Source organism: Hypanus sabinus, chromosome 2, assembly GCF_030144855.1.
Source record: "Hypanus sabinus isolate sHypSab1 chromosome 2, sHypSab1.hap1, whole genome shotgun sequence".
Taxonomy (NCBI): Eukaryota; Metazoa; Chordata; class Chondrichthyes; order Myliobatiformes; family Dasyatidae; genus Hypanus; species Hypanus sabinus.
The window spans coordinates 178713874-178730630 of NC_082707.1; the positions used below are offsets into that span (position 1 = coordinate 178713874).

General features: G+C 53.7%; 1 protein-coding gene across 9 annotated transcripts; it reads right to left on the reverse strand.

Moving 5' to 3' along the window:
• Positions 1-2154: 2154 nt before the first annotated feature.
• Positions 2155-16112, reverse strand: LOC132387882 (G patch domain-containing protein 2-like). 9 transcript variants are annotated; one of them, XM_059960231.1, is made up of 11 exons: positions 16017-16106; positions 12251-12355; positions 10877-11525; positions 10130-10188; positions 7718-7891; positions 7343-7422; positions 6371-6438; positions 5754-5832; positions 5341-5426; positions 4903-4988; positions 2155-3067 (listed from the first exon to the last, which is right to left on the reverse strand). In XM_059960231.1, exons 3-11 carry the CDS (start codon positions 11500-11502, stop codon positions 2883-2885), a joined length of 1443 nt encoding a protein of 480 aa, XP_059816214.1. In that variant the 5' UTR covers positions 11503-11525; positions 12251-12355; positions 16017-16106; the 3' UTR covers positions 2155-2882. The 9 variants fall into 9 exon arrangements, with proteins under 9 accessions (XP_059816214.1, XP_059816194.1, XP_059816212.1 ...); XM_059960211.1 differs by having other exon boundaries at positions 10877-11529; positions 16017-16105; XM_059960229.1 differs by having other exon boundaries at positions 10877-11529; positions 16008-16030.
• Between the last annotated feature and the right edge of the window lie 645 nt (positions 16113-16757).

A 16757-nucleotide genomic window follows, 5' to 3' on the forward strand; every position in this document is an offset into this window, starting at 1 on the left:
GGAAGGCAAATGTGGTGTTAGCATTCATTTTGAGGGGACTAGAATATAAAAGCAAACATGTAATGTTGAGATTTTATAAGGCACTGGAGAGGTCTCACATGGAGTATTGTGAGCAGTTTTGGGCCCCTTATCTAAGAAAGGATGTGCTGACATTGGAAAAAGTTCAAAGGAGGTTCACAAAAATGATTCTGGGATTGAAAGGCTTGTATCAGGAGGAGAATTTGATGGCTCTGGGCCTGTACTCACCGGAATTGAGAAGAATGAGGGGTGACCTCATTGAAACCTATTGAATGTTGAAAGGCCTGGATAGAATGGATGTGGAGAGGATGTTTCCTATGGTGGGAGAGTTTAAGTCCAGAGAACACAGCCTCAGAATAGAGGGGTGCCCTTTTGGAACAGAGATGAGGAGGGATTTCTTTAGACTGAGTGGTGAATCTGTGGAATTCATTGCCAAAGGCAGCTGCAGAGGCCAAGTCATTGGGTATATTTAAGGGAGAGGTTGATAGGTTCTTGGTTAGTCAGGGTATGAAGGGATACAAGGAGAAGGCAGGAGATAGAGGCTGAGAGGGAAAATGGATCAGCCATGATGAAATGGTGGAATAGACTCCATGGGCTAAATGACCTAATTCTGCTCCTATACCTTATGGTCTTATGGACCTGTAGCCAAGCCAGAGTTTACAAGGACGTAGAATGTGGTCAAAGTATGAAGGGCTGCAACTGTAGGAGCCGACAGTTCAAGGAAGTGTCACACTGTGCAAGGTGCTCGCCTTCGGGGAGAGCCCAGCTCCTGTCACTGGGGGGAGAGATCCCACAGGCACTACCACTGAGACTCTCACAGCTGAGGGATGGAGCAGCAGGAGGTGTGATGATGGGGGGGGGGGGGCACTCACTGAGCAGCATGAAGGATTGCTATCTGCCATGAGATGTTTTGATTCTTTGAAGGGCAGGTATGGTGACCCAGTTGGACAGCAATAGATGCAGTCCATCTAGCAAACCCATTGACCAGAGCTTTGTTGCAGTCCTCCAGGCTTGGTCCAGATACTTCAACATGACACACTCTGCTTGCAATACCCCCTCAGGGAGCAGGTTCCCATGTCCAATGAAAACCCAACCACTCCTTGCAAATGGAGTTCAGCCCCCTGGTGACCCCAAACATCCCCACCCTCGCCAGCATATTCACATGCTGCCCATTGTGTGAAGACAACTGTGCACACTCCTCCAGCCAACATTGTGCTACCAGCACCCTGCTCTGACTTTCTGTATTCTGCCCAGTGAAGGGCACTTCACCACCTCACTGACATGTTCTGCCCCCTTCAGGCAGCATAGTAGAGTCACTGCTAGTTTGACACCGCTACAGTGCCAGCAACTCAGGCTCGATTCTGCTGCTGTCCCTGTGGGTTGATTCAGGTGCTCTGGCCTCCTCTGACATTGCAAAAACATACAGGTCTAGGGTTAGTAAGTTGTGGGCAGTCTATGTTGGCGTCAGAAGGATGGGAACACTTGAGGGCTGCCTCATCCTCCATCCTCCGACTGTGTTGGTCACAGACGCAAGTGAGGTATTTCACTGTATTTCAATGTGCCTGAGACAACTAAAGCTAATCTTTCTTTGGATGTGTCCATTAAGGTTCCTCTGTTCCTCAATGCCCCCTGCAGACCGCTGCTCATTGTGTTACACCCCAGTTAAACCCCCCCCCCAAAAGGGCATCACCTCATACCAATGAGCTAAGTTCCACTATTCTGCCCAATTTACCGTCCTATTGCTGACTGCACCCTCATCACCTTTCTCAGTCACATCCACCTGGTCTGCAAAACATTCAGTCAACACCAACTCCCAGCGTGCTACCATTCCATAGGGATCTTCAGGGACAGAAAGAATGACCCCATGAGATGTGTCCTGGGAACAAAGGGTAGTGTTCATACTCCCATTACAGCCAGCATTTGGGTGAGACACCGCACCGTATCCACTTCCTTCCCAGTCCTGATGAATGGTCTCTGGCTGAAGTATTGGTTGTTTGTTTCCCTCCATAGATGCTGCCTGACTTGCTGAGTGTCTTTAGCATTTTGTGTGAATTGCTCAGGATTTCCAGTCTCTGCTCAGTGAGACACACCAGGAGAAACGCTTTAGAAATTATTCAAAGACACATTCCAAAGGAGTCGGGAAATATCAAAATACTTTAATTTAAAATTTTCTTTCTAAAATGTTACTCAGGACATTAGAAATTCCAGAGACCGTGGAACAAATGGCACCTCGACTGCCTTCCAGAAAGCACCAAGAAATTTTGGAGGGACAGGTAATATTGCAAGTCAGAGGAATAGAACAAACAATAAAACACAGTACAAATAGCGTACAGATTTCACACTGAAACAGTGGGATGTAGAACATCTGAATTGAGATATTCACCACACACTTGCAACAGATTGAGTTGAGAACATCAGTACATTTATATTAATAATGGGTCTAAAATCCTTGTGATGTATGTGACAACCACATGAGTGGGTGTAACTTCCTGGGTGCACTACAACACCCTCTATGTATTATATTTTATAATACAACCTAGATTGCTGGTAGAACCCTCCAGTATGTTATGTCACCAGTGCACGGCTGGGTATAACGTGTGCTGTTTGTCGCACAACATGCGTTATTAGGTATAATAGTCAGTGTCTTGCCAGAGTACATGATGTAACACTGAGCTAACTGAGCCTTCAAATGGGATCCTGACTGGACCAGGGCTCCCAGAGGATGGAGCAGGCATGTCTCTGTCTTTACGGAGTCTGTGTGTCCGTCAGCTAGGCAGCAATCAGCATGTGGGGACCAGAGACAGGGCAATTCACTTCCTCACTGACTCTGCCAGAGGTCGCTGGGCTGAGGTCCGGCCGTCTCATCACAGCTGGGCAGACACCACAGGGGGCAGAGACACCAAGGAATTCACACATTTGCCAGCGCCTGGGCTCTCGGCTCCTGGTCCAGCCCTGGTTTCGCCCTCAGCCCACTCCATGCAGGCAGACACCTTGTTCCCAGCCTCCTCTGGGCTGCCCCCTTCACCCTCACCGTGGGGACACGAGGTGGCTGTGAAAGAGAGAGATGGGACTGAATAAAGCCATACTGCGCTCACAACAGTCTGGTACTCAGTACACTACGCTCACAGAATACCGTCACCGCCCAACCACGGAACACTATTCTCCATGTTCTATACACCCACAGAACAGCATACACTGTACAACCACAGTACACTATTCACCAGAGTAGACCCACCATACACTATTCAGTGTAAAAAGTACAGCAATAAAACATCATATACTGTAAACAATACACTATTCACCTACAGTACACCCAAAGAACACCATTCAATATACATTGTTTACTGCATGCTGGACATCCACTGTACACCTTAACTCACTCCACCCTGCCAGGCACCAGGACTAGCTGCCTTGCATCACAGGATCTCACCTACAGGCTGGGAGACCCTCCCGCAGCCATTTTTCAATTCCAAACTAATCCCACTGCTCCGCTCTCTCCCCACAGTCCAGTGTCAGTCCCCACACTAATCCCACTGACCTCTCTCTCCCCACAGCCCAGTGTCAGTCCCCACACTAATCCCACTGACCCTCTCTTCCCACAGCCCAGTGTCAGTCCCCACACTAATCCCACTGACCCGCTCTCTCCCCACAGCCCAGTGTCAGTCCCCACACTAATCCCACTGACCCGCTCTCTCCCCACAGCCCAGTGTCAGTCCCCACACTAATCCCACTGACCCGCTCTCTCCCCACAGCCCAGTGTCAGTCCCCACACTAATCCCACTGACTCACTCTTCCCACAGCCCAGTGTCAGTCCCCACACTAATCCCACTGACCAGCTCTCTCCCCACAGCCCAGTGTCAGTCCCCACACTAATCCCACTGACCCGCTCTCTCCCCACAGCTCAGTGTCAGTCCCCACACTAATCCCACTGACTCACTCCCCACAGCCCAGTGTCAGTCCCCACACTAATCCCACTGACCCGCTCTCTCCCCACAGCTCAGTGTCAGTCCCCACACTAATCCCACTGACTCACTCCCCACAGCCCAGTGTCAGTCCCCACACTAATCCCACTGACCCTCTCTTCCCACAGCCCAGTGTCAGTCCCCAAACTAATCCCACTGACCCTCTCTTCCCACAGCCCAGTGTCAGTCCTCACACTAATCCCACTGACCCGCTCTCTCCCCACAGCCCAGTGTCAGTCCCCACACTAATCCCACTGACTCACTCCCCACAGCCCAGTGTCAGTCCTCACACTAATCCCACTGCCCCGCTCTCTCCCCACAGCCCAGTGTCAGTCCCCACACTAATCCCACTGACCCGCTCTCTCCCCACAGCCCAGTGTCAGTCCCCACACTAATCCCACTGCCCCGCACTCTCCCCACAGCCCAGTGTCAGTCCCCACACTAATCCCACTGACTCACACTCCCCACAGCCCAGTGTCAGTCCCCACACTAATCCCAGTAACCCGCTCTCTCCCCACAGCCCAGAGTCAGTCCCCACACTAATCCCACTGACCCTCTCTTCCCACAGCCCAGTGTCAGTCCTCACACTAATCCCACTGCCCCGCTCTCTCCCCACAGCCCAGTGTCAGTCCCCACACTAAACCCACTGACCCGCTCTCTCCCCACAGCCCAGTGTCAGTCCCCACACTAATCCCACTGACCCGCTCTCTCCCCACAGCCCAGTGTCAGCCCCACACTAATCCCACTGACTTTCTCTCTCCCCACAGTCCAGTGTCAGTCCCCACACTAATCCCACTGACTTTCTCTCTCCCCACAGCCCAGAGTCAGTCCCCACACTCTTTCCATTGCCCCACTCTCTCCTCACAGCCCAGTATTGATGTACCACTGTGTGGGGTGGGGGTGAGGGGCTCTCTCGCAATACCTGCACTAGGACTGGACGTGGTTGCTGTTTTCCGTCGACGCTTCACGTCACCGGTACACAGAGAGCCCAGGTGGACACTCGTCTGCCTGGGGAGAGGTAACAAGTGCAGTCAGTGGCCACAGGAACACAGCAGCACGCTGGGCAGTGCCCACGGGGCAAAAACCCAGCAGGACTTGACGGCAAAGGGGGCCTGACCTGGCACACTGCTCAGGTCAGGGTTTGGGAGCAGAGCCCCAAGCTGACCTCACCCTGACCCAGGACCCTGATTTGGGGTAGGGAGATGCAGGTGAGGGGAGAGTCTCAGGAAGTGGTGTAAACACTATCCAGAGGAGATCTGGTGCTGGGGAGTGTGGGGGTAGGGGATCATGCGCTGGAGGATAAGGGTTGGAGGGAAAGATGAGAGGAAATCCTGCGCCAGTAGAGGGGTGGGGAACTCACCGTGCCTTGGTCTGCAGGTTGGAGCACTTCCTGTGGGAGCCATCAGTCAGCACCGCCAGTGGGCACAGGGGCATCAAAGGGTTAAACTGCAAATGCAGGAGTAGGGGTCAGCGAGAGGGGCAGGGGCCATCCATCCCTGACCCAACCACAGCCCAATCTGTAAACCACCACCCCCCACCCCTTACCGCACCCTCCGCCCACCGCAGCCTTCACTGTGTCCCTCCATATCCCCTCCCCAGCCCAGCAGTGGCCAGTGAAGATCAGTGGGCTCTCGAACCACTGACCGTCCTCTTCCCCCATCACTTCAAAACACGTCTCTGACTGCAGTGTCCCAACGTGCAACGCAGATCCTTCCCCCTCCCCACACACCCCCAGCCTAGAGACCCACGTATCAGAGAGGGGAGTTTACTTACCCCGAGGCGCAGGGGCTGAAGGGGGCTCAACATGCTCCACTCGCGGTACTGACCCCTCACACACACGTCCCGGCGTAGCCTGCAGTAAGAGCGGGTCACACGCTGACCAGTAACCCCACCATCCACACCCCCCTCTCCCCCCCCAGCCCAGTGTGACCGACCCTCCCTTCCCACTCCTCAGTGCCACCCTCCACCCTCACACGACGTAACCTGCCGTAAGAGAGGGTCACACACCGACTGTACTCTCACCATCCAAACGCCCCCAACAATCCTCTCCCTCCCCGTCACACGTGCCCCCACTGAGGGGGCCACTGCTACCCCTCCCCAGCATCACGCTCCTCACAACCTACCCCCACTGCTCGGAGTCACCAACTCCACCATTGCCTGCCCCCCTCCCTCCCAAGCCCTGGGTCACCCAGTGAAGAGGGTCCCACTGACTCCCATACTCCACATGCTTTACCTTCCCTGATCGAGGTCACCAATCCCCATGCCATTATCAAATCCTAGCCCCTCCCCACCCCAGTCGCATGAGGGTTATCCAGTGTTGTGTGTGTGTAGGGGGAGATGGCAAGAGGGGAGACAGGGTGGTGGGGGGGGTCGCTGTTATCAGTACTTACTCCCTGCGGTAGGGGTCCTGCCCAAAGTGATTCACCCTCTCGCTGGGGACGACTCCCACCGGCCCCTCCTGTTGGCACACACAGATATGTAGTGGGGGGGGGGGGGGAGAGAGGGGTGGTTACTACGGTATCATGGTGCCAAAGGCAGCTCAGCCCATTGTCACATGCTGGTTCGCTGCCACAGCACTCAGTCAACCAGCCGCCCGCCCAGTAAAATCTCCCACCCAGGGATGCCTCCTGAGTTGGAGACAGCAGGGGCTACCCCGGACAGTGATGCTCGCATTCCGACCCATCCCTCCACCGAACCCCACCTCCCCCTTCAACAACCCTCCCACTCATCATCCACTGCTCTATCCTCCCCCCACGCCACAACCTCCCCCTCACCCCAGCCAAATGTGTCACCCTGGGACAGGAGCTGTGGGTCCGACATCAATGGCCAGATTGGATGGGGGGGAGGGGTCTGGACCGTGCATCCACACACAGGTTAGGGGACAAATACCCCCACACTCAAACCTGACGGGGTGTGAATGTGGAACGGTGTGGGCAAGGATTCAGCCGGAGGGAATGGCCTTTGACGTGATGAATTTCCTCACTGAGGACTATCCTGCGGACGGGGAGGGGAGGGTTAAACGGGGTGGGGGGGGGGACAGCAGTTACTGATCCCACTGCATTGTGATGGCACCCCCTGCTGCTGACCTATGGGACTGCACCCCATCACCAGCAGCACAACCAGGAGCAACCATCATGACTGGGGTGCGGACGGGGGAAGTGTAGGGAGGGTCTCACCACAGGGTCAGGGCAGATGGAATGGCGTTGAGCCCAGACGGGTCAGGTGCAGAGAGGAGGGACATTGATCAGAAGAGCAGTGGGTATGGATCCCACACTCTCCAGCACAGCCCTTGACCTGTGTAAACCCACTGCCCACCCTACACTGGACCATTACCCATTCTCCCCACCCTCCTGACCACTGACCTTTCCCACCAGCCTCCGACGACCTTTCCGGATGCAGCGCGCGGCGATCCCGGGAAAACGGTTGAGCCGGGCGTGGTAGCCTGTGGGAGAGGGGGAGAGACAGACAGGTCAGGGGCAGCGCGGCGATGTGTGGAGAGCTCGGGGGGTGGGGGGGGATTCGCACTGACAGTGCAGGACGAGCACACAGGCTGGACGGCACCGTGGCACAGTGGTTCAATCCTGGCCACTGTCTCTGACTTCTCCCCATGACCACCAGGGTTTCTAGGCTAATCGGTGACAAGTTTAACTGGGCCAGTGTTTCATTGCTGCATCTCTGAAGAAGAGTGGATGGCACATACAGACAGTATGGTGTACACAGACCAGCCCCACTCTCACCTCTCTGTGCGGGCCGTGTGGGCAGGAGAAAGGGGGGAGAGGGGTATGTACCCACCCCCTGGTCCCCGTCGGTCAATGGAGCCTTCAGGCCATCCCAGTGCGGCAGGAGCTTGGGCACGCGGAAACCCTGCTCGCAGTCTCCCTCGTAGAACCAGTCGCTCTGCTCGTCGTCACCTGGGGACGGAGGCAGCGGTCAGTGTCCACCCCGTCCGTCCAATGCCCATGTCACGCCATCACCCCACCCCATCCACTCAGCAACCCGGCCACGCCACGCCTGGGCACTGAGGTAGCGGTCAGTGTCCACGGTATCGACAGCCCCAACCCTACCCTGTCCACCTCACCCCATTCACCCACTGATCCTACCCACCCTTTCGCATCTGGGCACAGAGGCAGCAGTAAGTGTCCACAGTGACACCATCCCTTGCCCCATCCCCTCCCTCCATATCCTCCCCCACCCACCCCTCCTTCCATATCCTCCCCACTCACCTCCCTCCATATCCTCCCCACCCACCCCTCCCTCCATATCCTCCCCCACCCACCCCTCCCTCCATATCCTCCCCACTCACCTCCCTCCATAACCTCTCCACCCACCTCTACCTTCATATCCTCCCCCATCCACCCCTCCCTCCATATCCTCCCCACTCACCTCCCTCCATATCCTCCCCACCCACCCCTCCCTCCATATCCTCCCCCACCCACCCCTCCATATCCTCCCCACTCACCTCCCTCCATATCCTCCCCCACCCACCCCTCCCTCCATATCCTCCCCACCCACCTCTACCTTCATATCCTCCCCCACCCACCCCTCCCTCCATATCCTCCCCACTCACCTCCCTCCATATCCTCCCCACCCACCCCTCCCTCCATATCCTCCCCCACCCACCCCTCCATATCCTCCCCACTCACCTCCCTCCATATCCTCCCCCACCCATCCCTCCCTCCATATCCTCCCCACCCACCTCTACCTTCATATCCTCCCCCACCCACCCCTCCATATCCTCCCCACTCACCTCCCTCCAAATCCTCTCCCACCCACCCCTCTCTCCATATCTTCCCCACCCACCTCTCTGAGTTCCACACTGGGGAAGAGATGGTCAGCTCGTTGGGACCAGTGAGCCTCGGGGAAGGCACGACCGCGCCGTCAGCCCACTCCCTGCGCCGCTGCTGAGAAGCAGAGAGGGGGTGGGGAGGGATCATGCTGCTGCCTCACAGGCCGGAGACCAAGGCAGGTCCCAAACTCCGATGCTGTTCCTGTGGAGTCTGCATGCTCCCCTTAACCTTGCTGGGCACCCCAGGGTGGGTTAGCTGGTTAAGGGGCCACTTGTAGATTGCCTCTGGGGCAAAAGGTATGGGAGTCAAAGGTGACTGGAGGGTGAGCGAATGAGAAAGGTAAGTGTAAGTGGGTGGTCTACTGCACAGACACAATGGGCCCAAGGTCTCTCATGTGACTCCAGGACCAGGGCCACCAACTGAACTGGGGGCTTCAGACAACCCCAGCAATGCAGGAAACAAGGCTGGTTCCACACCTACACCACGGCCTGGGGGTCCGGGGAATGTCACAGGTGCTGCTTAAATCCAAGTCGATACCCATTCCTGACCCTCACTCCCAACATAGCCCGTCACTCACACCCTCACTCCCACCACAACTGTCACTCGTACCCTCATGGCGTCACTCACCCCTTCAGTCCCACCACCTGGCCTGCCACTCACACAGTGTTCTGACAATGTGATTAGAAAACATTTTACTCCCAATCAGCTCAAACTGACAGGTCCTCATTAACACGGACACACCGGTCACAGGAGACACTGCTCCACAGCTGCTCAAACGTGCCTCGACACACCACACTGCCGGAGTTAGCCCAGGTCACAGGCACAGGGACACACATCCACCATCCTCCACAATCACAGCAGACTGAAGTGCACGTGTGGGAGACAACCCCGGGGAACCAACTGAAAGGAGAGTCACACCCGAGTCACACACCAAGTGTCCTTTCTGCACTGCACCAACCTGCACCCCCAGGACACACACACACACACCATTCCGCCACGCGCTCCCACACTGTCCTGTCACGCACTCCTGTTCCCCCAAACCCCCACACACCATCCCGTCATGCACTCCCTTTGTCCTGTCACAAACTCCTGTTCCCCCCCAAACCCCACCCACACACACCGTCTCATCACGCGCTCCCACACTGTCCTGTCATGCACTTCTATCCCCCCCAATCCCCCCCCCACACCATCCCATCACACGCTCCCACACTGTCCTGTCATGCACTCCTGTCCCCCCCACACACACACCACCCCGCCACGTGTGATCCAGGACATTTCCAGCGATTGGGGCAGGGCACCGGGCACGGTTGGGTGCAGTGACTGCCTGCACTTTCACACCTCCCATAACCCACGCATCCATACCTTGTCGTCCCTCGTCGTTGGTGAAGAGTCCGTCACTGCTGCACACACTGCTGGCGTCACTGCGATCAGAGCGGAGTCAGTGAGTTCCACCGGTACAGCACCCCAAACCCACCTGAACACTAGAGATCAACCCCCCCCCCCCCCCACCACCCACTGAGCTACAGGTCTACCCCAGGACCAGCCCATCACTGGGAACAGAGCAGAGAGTCTACCCCAACCCCTCCATCCCACCTACTGCACTACGGGTTAAAGTTAAAGTCTGTCCCGAGCCTAATAGGCTCATCAGGCCTGTGCTTATGCCAGTTTCCAAGGTGTGAAGTGACTGAGAGTACGAGAGTACCCCCCCCCCCCCCCAGATCCACCACCGGGCTATCACGAGGTTTAACCCCCAGCATTTTGCTAGTACCCATTTTTCAGCTGGGTGGACTGGAGCAACGTATAGTTAAGTGCCTTGCTCAAGGACACAACACGCTGCCTCGGCTGGGGCTCGAACTCATGACCTTCAGATCGCTAGTCCAACGCCTTAACCACTTGGCCACACGCCACTCACTGCACTACAGGGCCCAACCCAACCGCCCCACACCCAATGCACATTGAGTGAATCTCCCTCCACACCGTCCCATCACACACTGCAGGGTCAGAGGTTAGAGGAGGCTAGGGGCTGGAATGGGATGGGGAGTCGGGGACCAGTTTGAGGGTGTGGTGCTCTGGGAACCTCCCCCACACCCCCTGCTGCCTAGCAGTCACCTGTCAGTCATGTTTTCGTCGGATGCCTTGTGTTCCTGGCTGCAGTCCATGCCTTCACCGGGGGTGGCCAGTGACCGGGAGCTGCGCTGGCTGCCCACTCCCTCAGGCAGCCGCTGCTTCTTGTGTTGGCAAGGCCCGGAAGGGCTCCAGGGGCAGGGAGGGGCCGCTGGCTCAGACACCTTCAGTTTCTTCTGCAGGGAGGAGGTGACATCGGCAGGGGGCTTGGCTCGGCGTCTCCTGCGGCCCTGGCCTGGGCCCTGACCTCCCTCCACCGGACCGTCGCCCTCACCCCAGGCTGATTGCCTGCCCTTCAGCGTCACATTGAGGGAGGAGAGGCGCTGAACGACCGCCCTGTCGTCATCCGAGTCGCTGGCAGCTCCCGCCGCAGCGCCCCCCCCAGCTGCTGCCTCCTCCTGGCTGGAGCCAGATGCCTCGCTAAAACAGCGGCCGTAGTCGAGTGGCCGGTTCGAGACGGAGCGCCGCTTTCGGCCCCGCCGCTTGCGGGCCTGCCGTCGCTGGGGCTGGCGGGGGCTGGGGCATGGCCCCTCCCACCCCTCCTCGTCCAGGCGGTTCTGCTCAGATGTTTCGTCCAGTGCAGACGCCAGGTCATGGGCCAGCTCGTCCATCACCAGAGGGGTGGGTGAGGGGTCTACCTGGGCCAAAGACATGAAGGGTGGGCAGCAGTTAGATGCCAGGGGGCGGGAACTCCACAGACTCTGTCTATACTTCTGTTAACGTGTCAATCTTCAGGCCATGCCACTCAGGGTCTTGTGCTAATATTAGTTTGAGACAGCATGTGCTGCACCATAACGACACATGCTGTGTGTGACTATACGAGCTGTGTTTTGCACCTTAGCCTCAAAGGAATGTTGTTTTCTTTAGCTGTATACATCTGTACGGTTGAGTGATAATAAACTTGAATTTGAACTTATTTAAGAAAGGATGTGCTGGCATTGGAGAGGCTCCCGAGGGGGTCATGAGAATGATCCCAGGATTGAAATGCCCAACACGTTTAACATATGATGGTCCTGGGCACATACCTTCTGGAGCTTAGAAGAATGAAAGGTCACCTCACTGAAACCTAGCGAACGTTGAAACGCAAATGGAAATGGCGAGGATGTTCCTACAGTGGGAACAGCCTCAGAATAGAACGTGGTCACTTTAAAAAAGACAGATAGGGAATTTTTTTAGCCGGAGGGTGGAGAATCTGTGGAATTCATTACACTTAAAGCAGAGGTTGGTAAGTTCCTGATTAGTAATGACTTCAAGGATTACAGTGAGAAAGTAGAAGAATGGGGTTGAGAGGCATAATAAATCAGGCTAATACTGTTATGTCTTAAGAAATGTAGACAACATCTTTCTGGCTATTCTTACCTGCTCCTTTGCTCCAGCTCAGTCCGTCCCCGAACTCAAGGCCCCTCACATTCACGCTGTTTCTATGCCTGCTGACGAGACCAATGCTGGAGTCACAGGAGCTGCCTGAAGGACGAGAATTTCAGTGGGAAGAGAGAGAACTGAAGTCCCATTGTCACACAGCATGGAAACAGGCATTTCAACCCAACTCATCGCTGCTGGTCTACCCTTCACATGTATATATGTATGTATCTGTCCAAGTGCATTTTAAGAATTGTTGATGTACTCTCATACACTACTTTCTCTGGTAGCTCATTCCGTATGCTCATGTCAGAAACAGATTTATTGTTGCTGACATATGACATGAAATTTGTTTAGTGGCAGCAAAACAGCAAAACTTTCGGTGTCTTGTATATCATTGGCTAGCTTATCTTCATATTTAATCTTTTCTCCCCACATGGCTTTTTTAGTTGCCTACTTGTGGCTTTTAAAAAGATCTCAATCTTCCCACTATTTTTTTGCAATGTAACACTCCTTCTCTTGCTTTTATGCAGTCTTTGAGTTTCCTTGTCAGCCACTGGTGCATCATCTTCACTTTTAAAACACTTCTTCATCTTTGGGATGCATCTATCCTGTGTCATCCAAACCGCTCCCTAAAACTCCAGCCATTGTCATTCTGCCACCATCCCTTTCCAATCATCTCAGACCAGGCACTCTCTCATGCCTTTGCAATGCCCTTTACTCCACTGAAATGCTGATACACCTGACTTTATCGACTCCTTTTGAACTCAGGGTGAATTCTATGCCTTTTCTATCACCTGTTGTAATTTGTACCCTTCATCCTGGCTACTGTTCAGAGGTTGTATATAATTTCCATCAGGGTCTTTTTACCCTTACAGCGTCTTACCTCTATCCACAAGGATTCTACATCTTCCGATCCCATGTCACTTCTTTCTAAGGATTTGATTTCATTTTTACCAGTCACCCCACCCTCGCTGCCTACCCACCTATCCTTTTGACACAATGTGATGTTCGGCCTCCAGCTATGATTCAGTGATAGCTAAAAGTCACACCTGCCAATCTCTAACTACACTACAAGATCATCTACCTTATTCCATATACGGCGTGCATCCAAGCATAGCACCTTCAGTCCTGTGTTCATCACCCTTTACAATTCTGCCATGTTACACTTCAACTGGTCCCACTGACTGCAATTTTGCCCCATCATCTGCATCTATTTGCATACCCACTGTCCCATCCTCCACCCTATCACTCCAGCTCCCTTCACCTCCTGCTAAATACGTTTGGACCAGGACAGATCCCCTGGGATGTTGATGCCTAGGAACTTGAAGCTGCTTACCCTTTGCATTGTTGACCCCACTTATATGGTCCTCTGGTCTCACTAAAACCTTTCCCTTCTCCCCTTAAATTTCTATACTCCCCCACCCTCAAAAAAAAAGCAATCAGTGACCTTATCTATGCCCCTCATGATTTTAAAAACCTCTATTAGGTTACCTGTCAGTCCCCTTCACCCCTGGAAAAAAAATTCCCAGGCTATTGAGCCTCCACATGTAATTCCATCCTGGAAGCATATTGTAAATCTTTTCTGTTCCCTTTCTAGATTAATGGACAGGAGGTACATAAGTCTGAAGGCCCACACTGACAGGCTCAGGAACAGCTAATTATTGGATACAGTCCAAATCAGTACCTCAGCAGAGCAACACTTACACCGTAACACAATTTGTATACCCTATAAAGTGTACATACAATTTGTTATATTGATTTTTTTCCCCACAATACTCCTAATGCTTATGCTCCATGCCCTGATCAGTGAAGGCATGTGTACCAAACACCATCACCAAGGCCTACTCATGCCTCCACTACCTGCTGCTCATTTAACACTCCACTGAATCCTGTCCTTTAGAACAGGGGCTCCAACCGGGGGTCCACGGACCCCTTGCCTTATGGTATTGGTCCATGGCATTGTAAAGGTTGGGAACCCCCGCTTTAGAACATAGCACAGTGCAGGCCCTTCGGCCCACAATGTTGTGCCAACTCTTTAACCTACTCAAGATCAATCTAACCCTTCCCTCTTACATAGACCTCCATTTTTCTTTCATCCTTGTGCTTTCTAAAAGTCTCTTAAACCTCCCAAAGTATCTGCCTCTACCACCACTCCTGGCAGTGTGTTCCATGCACTCACCACTGTGTAAAAAAGCACTACATTGATAACTCTCTTATTTACCATCAATCACATTAAAATTATGTCTCTTTGTATTAGCCATTTCTGCCGAGATAAAGTCTCTGTCTATCCAATTGTTCTATGCTTCTTATTATTTTGTATAGCTCTATCAAGTCCCCTTTCATCCTCCTTCACTCCAAGGGAAAAGCCTAGCTCACTCAACCCATCCTTGTAAGAAATATCCTCTAACCCGGACAGCATCCTGGTAAATCTCCTCTGCACCCTCTCTTAAAGCTTACACATCCTACCTCTAACACAATATTCCAAGCATGGTCCAGCAGGGTTTTATGGAGCTGTGGCATTACCTCTTGGCCCTTTAACTCAATTCCCCCAACTAATGAAGACCAACACACCATACGCCTTCTTAACTACCCTATCCATTTGCATGGCAACTTGTGCAGAATAATCCCTTAGGGCTGTTCTATCACTAAAGAAGTTTGATCTAATCCTTTACAGTTCAGACAAATGAGGAGTGATCTCACTGAAACTTACAGGTGCTGAAGGAGCTTGACAGGGTAGATGTGGGGTGCTTTCAAAAGACAGAGATTCAGACAGTGGGGAGATACAGATACAAGATGAGGGCAGGTTATTTAAAACTGAGGTGTATAGAAATTTCTCAGAGGCTGGAGAGTTTCTAAATTCTTTGCTGTAAGGGGAGTGTACGTTACAACATTTATGTTTACAGAAGTGGATAAATATCTAAAGGCTGAACGAAGTGAGACTCGGGTCCACAGGAGGTGCCAAGCCTGGCACAGATCTTTCACAGATTCCTCTTATTATCTTGTATACTCTGACATTAGTATTAGTCTGACATTGCTTGTCCCAACCCTGCTCTCTACCCTCCCCCACCCAATCCTATCTTGCCCCAACTCCATCATAACCCCATCCCAACCTTCCCATCCTTCTAACTCTTCACCATCTCACATCCAAACCCCTCCACACTGTCAACACCCCACCCAAAGATTCACCTCTAAAATTCTGCCCCAAACGTCCTCATCAGCAATACCCTCCTCAGTCTGAACCCTCACCACATCAACCCCATCCCACATGCCAGCCATTTCCCCTTCCTCCTAAACCTTCAACACCACCCACAAACGGTGTCCACATCCCAACCTCCTCCTCTGCATATCTGACTCAACCTCCACAACCCACAAATTACAACCACCTTCTCCCATCCCAACCTTCACCCCCACAGGTTTCCCATCCACCAGCTTCTCATCCCCTCCACCTCACTAGCACACCTCTCCCCTCAGCCCAAACCACTCAAACTCGCCCTCCCATTCGCCTCCCTCCCTCCCCTCAGCCAGACCCACACATCCCACCCCCTCCATTCCACCAACCTCCCCTTCTCATCTCTCTTCCCTCAGCCCACAACCCAACACCCACCCCAGACCTTCCTCACACCTCCTCCTGCATCAAATCCACCCGCTCGTCACCTTCCTCGCCTCCCCCTCCTCTTTCCCCCCACGGTTACTCCTCCCTCCCCCTCAGTTCCTAAACCCCACTTCACACTCCTCCCCGCCCTCCACTACCAACCTCACTCACCCAGAGCTCCGGCCGCCCTGCAACAGCGCAATGGCGTCACTTCCGACCCGCTGGGGGGAGCTCCATGGCGAACGCTTCCGCCCCACTCTATCGTCATTTCCGTTCTCCGCCGCGTCGGCTGAGCGGGAGTCTCCGGTTATAGATTTCGAGTCACAGAACACGACAGATCCGAAACTGGCCCTTCGGCCCCATGAACGGTTACTCTCCCTAGTCCCATTCAAGTACAGTTACGCGTATATCCGGTCCCTTATAATCCCTGCCAATACTTACCCACTAGTAACACACACAAAATGCTGGAGGAACTCGGCAGGTCAGGCAGCACCAATGGAAATGAATAAACAGTCGACGTTTTGGGCCGAGACCCTTCTTCAGGACTGAACAGGAAGAAGCCAGAATTAAAAAGGTGGGGAAGGAGGATAGGCAGAAGGTGATAGGTGAACCCAGGTGGGTGGGAAATGTAAAGGGCTGGAGAAGAAGGAATCTGAGAGCAGAGTGGACCGTAGGAAAAAGGGAATGAGGAGGGGACCCGAGGGAAGTGATAGGCAGGTGAGAAAAGGTAAGGGGGAGGGGAGGGATTTTTTTTACCAAAAGAAGAAATTGATATTCATGCCATCAGATTAGAGGCTACCCAGACAGAATATTGGATGTTGCACCTCCACCCTTAGGGTGGCCCGATCAAGAGGAGACCGACCAATGGGCATGGGAATTAAAATGTTTGGCCGGGAAGTTCTGCTTTTGGCG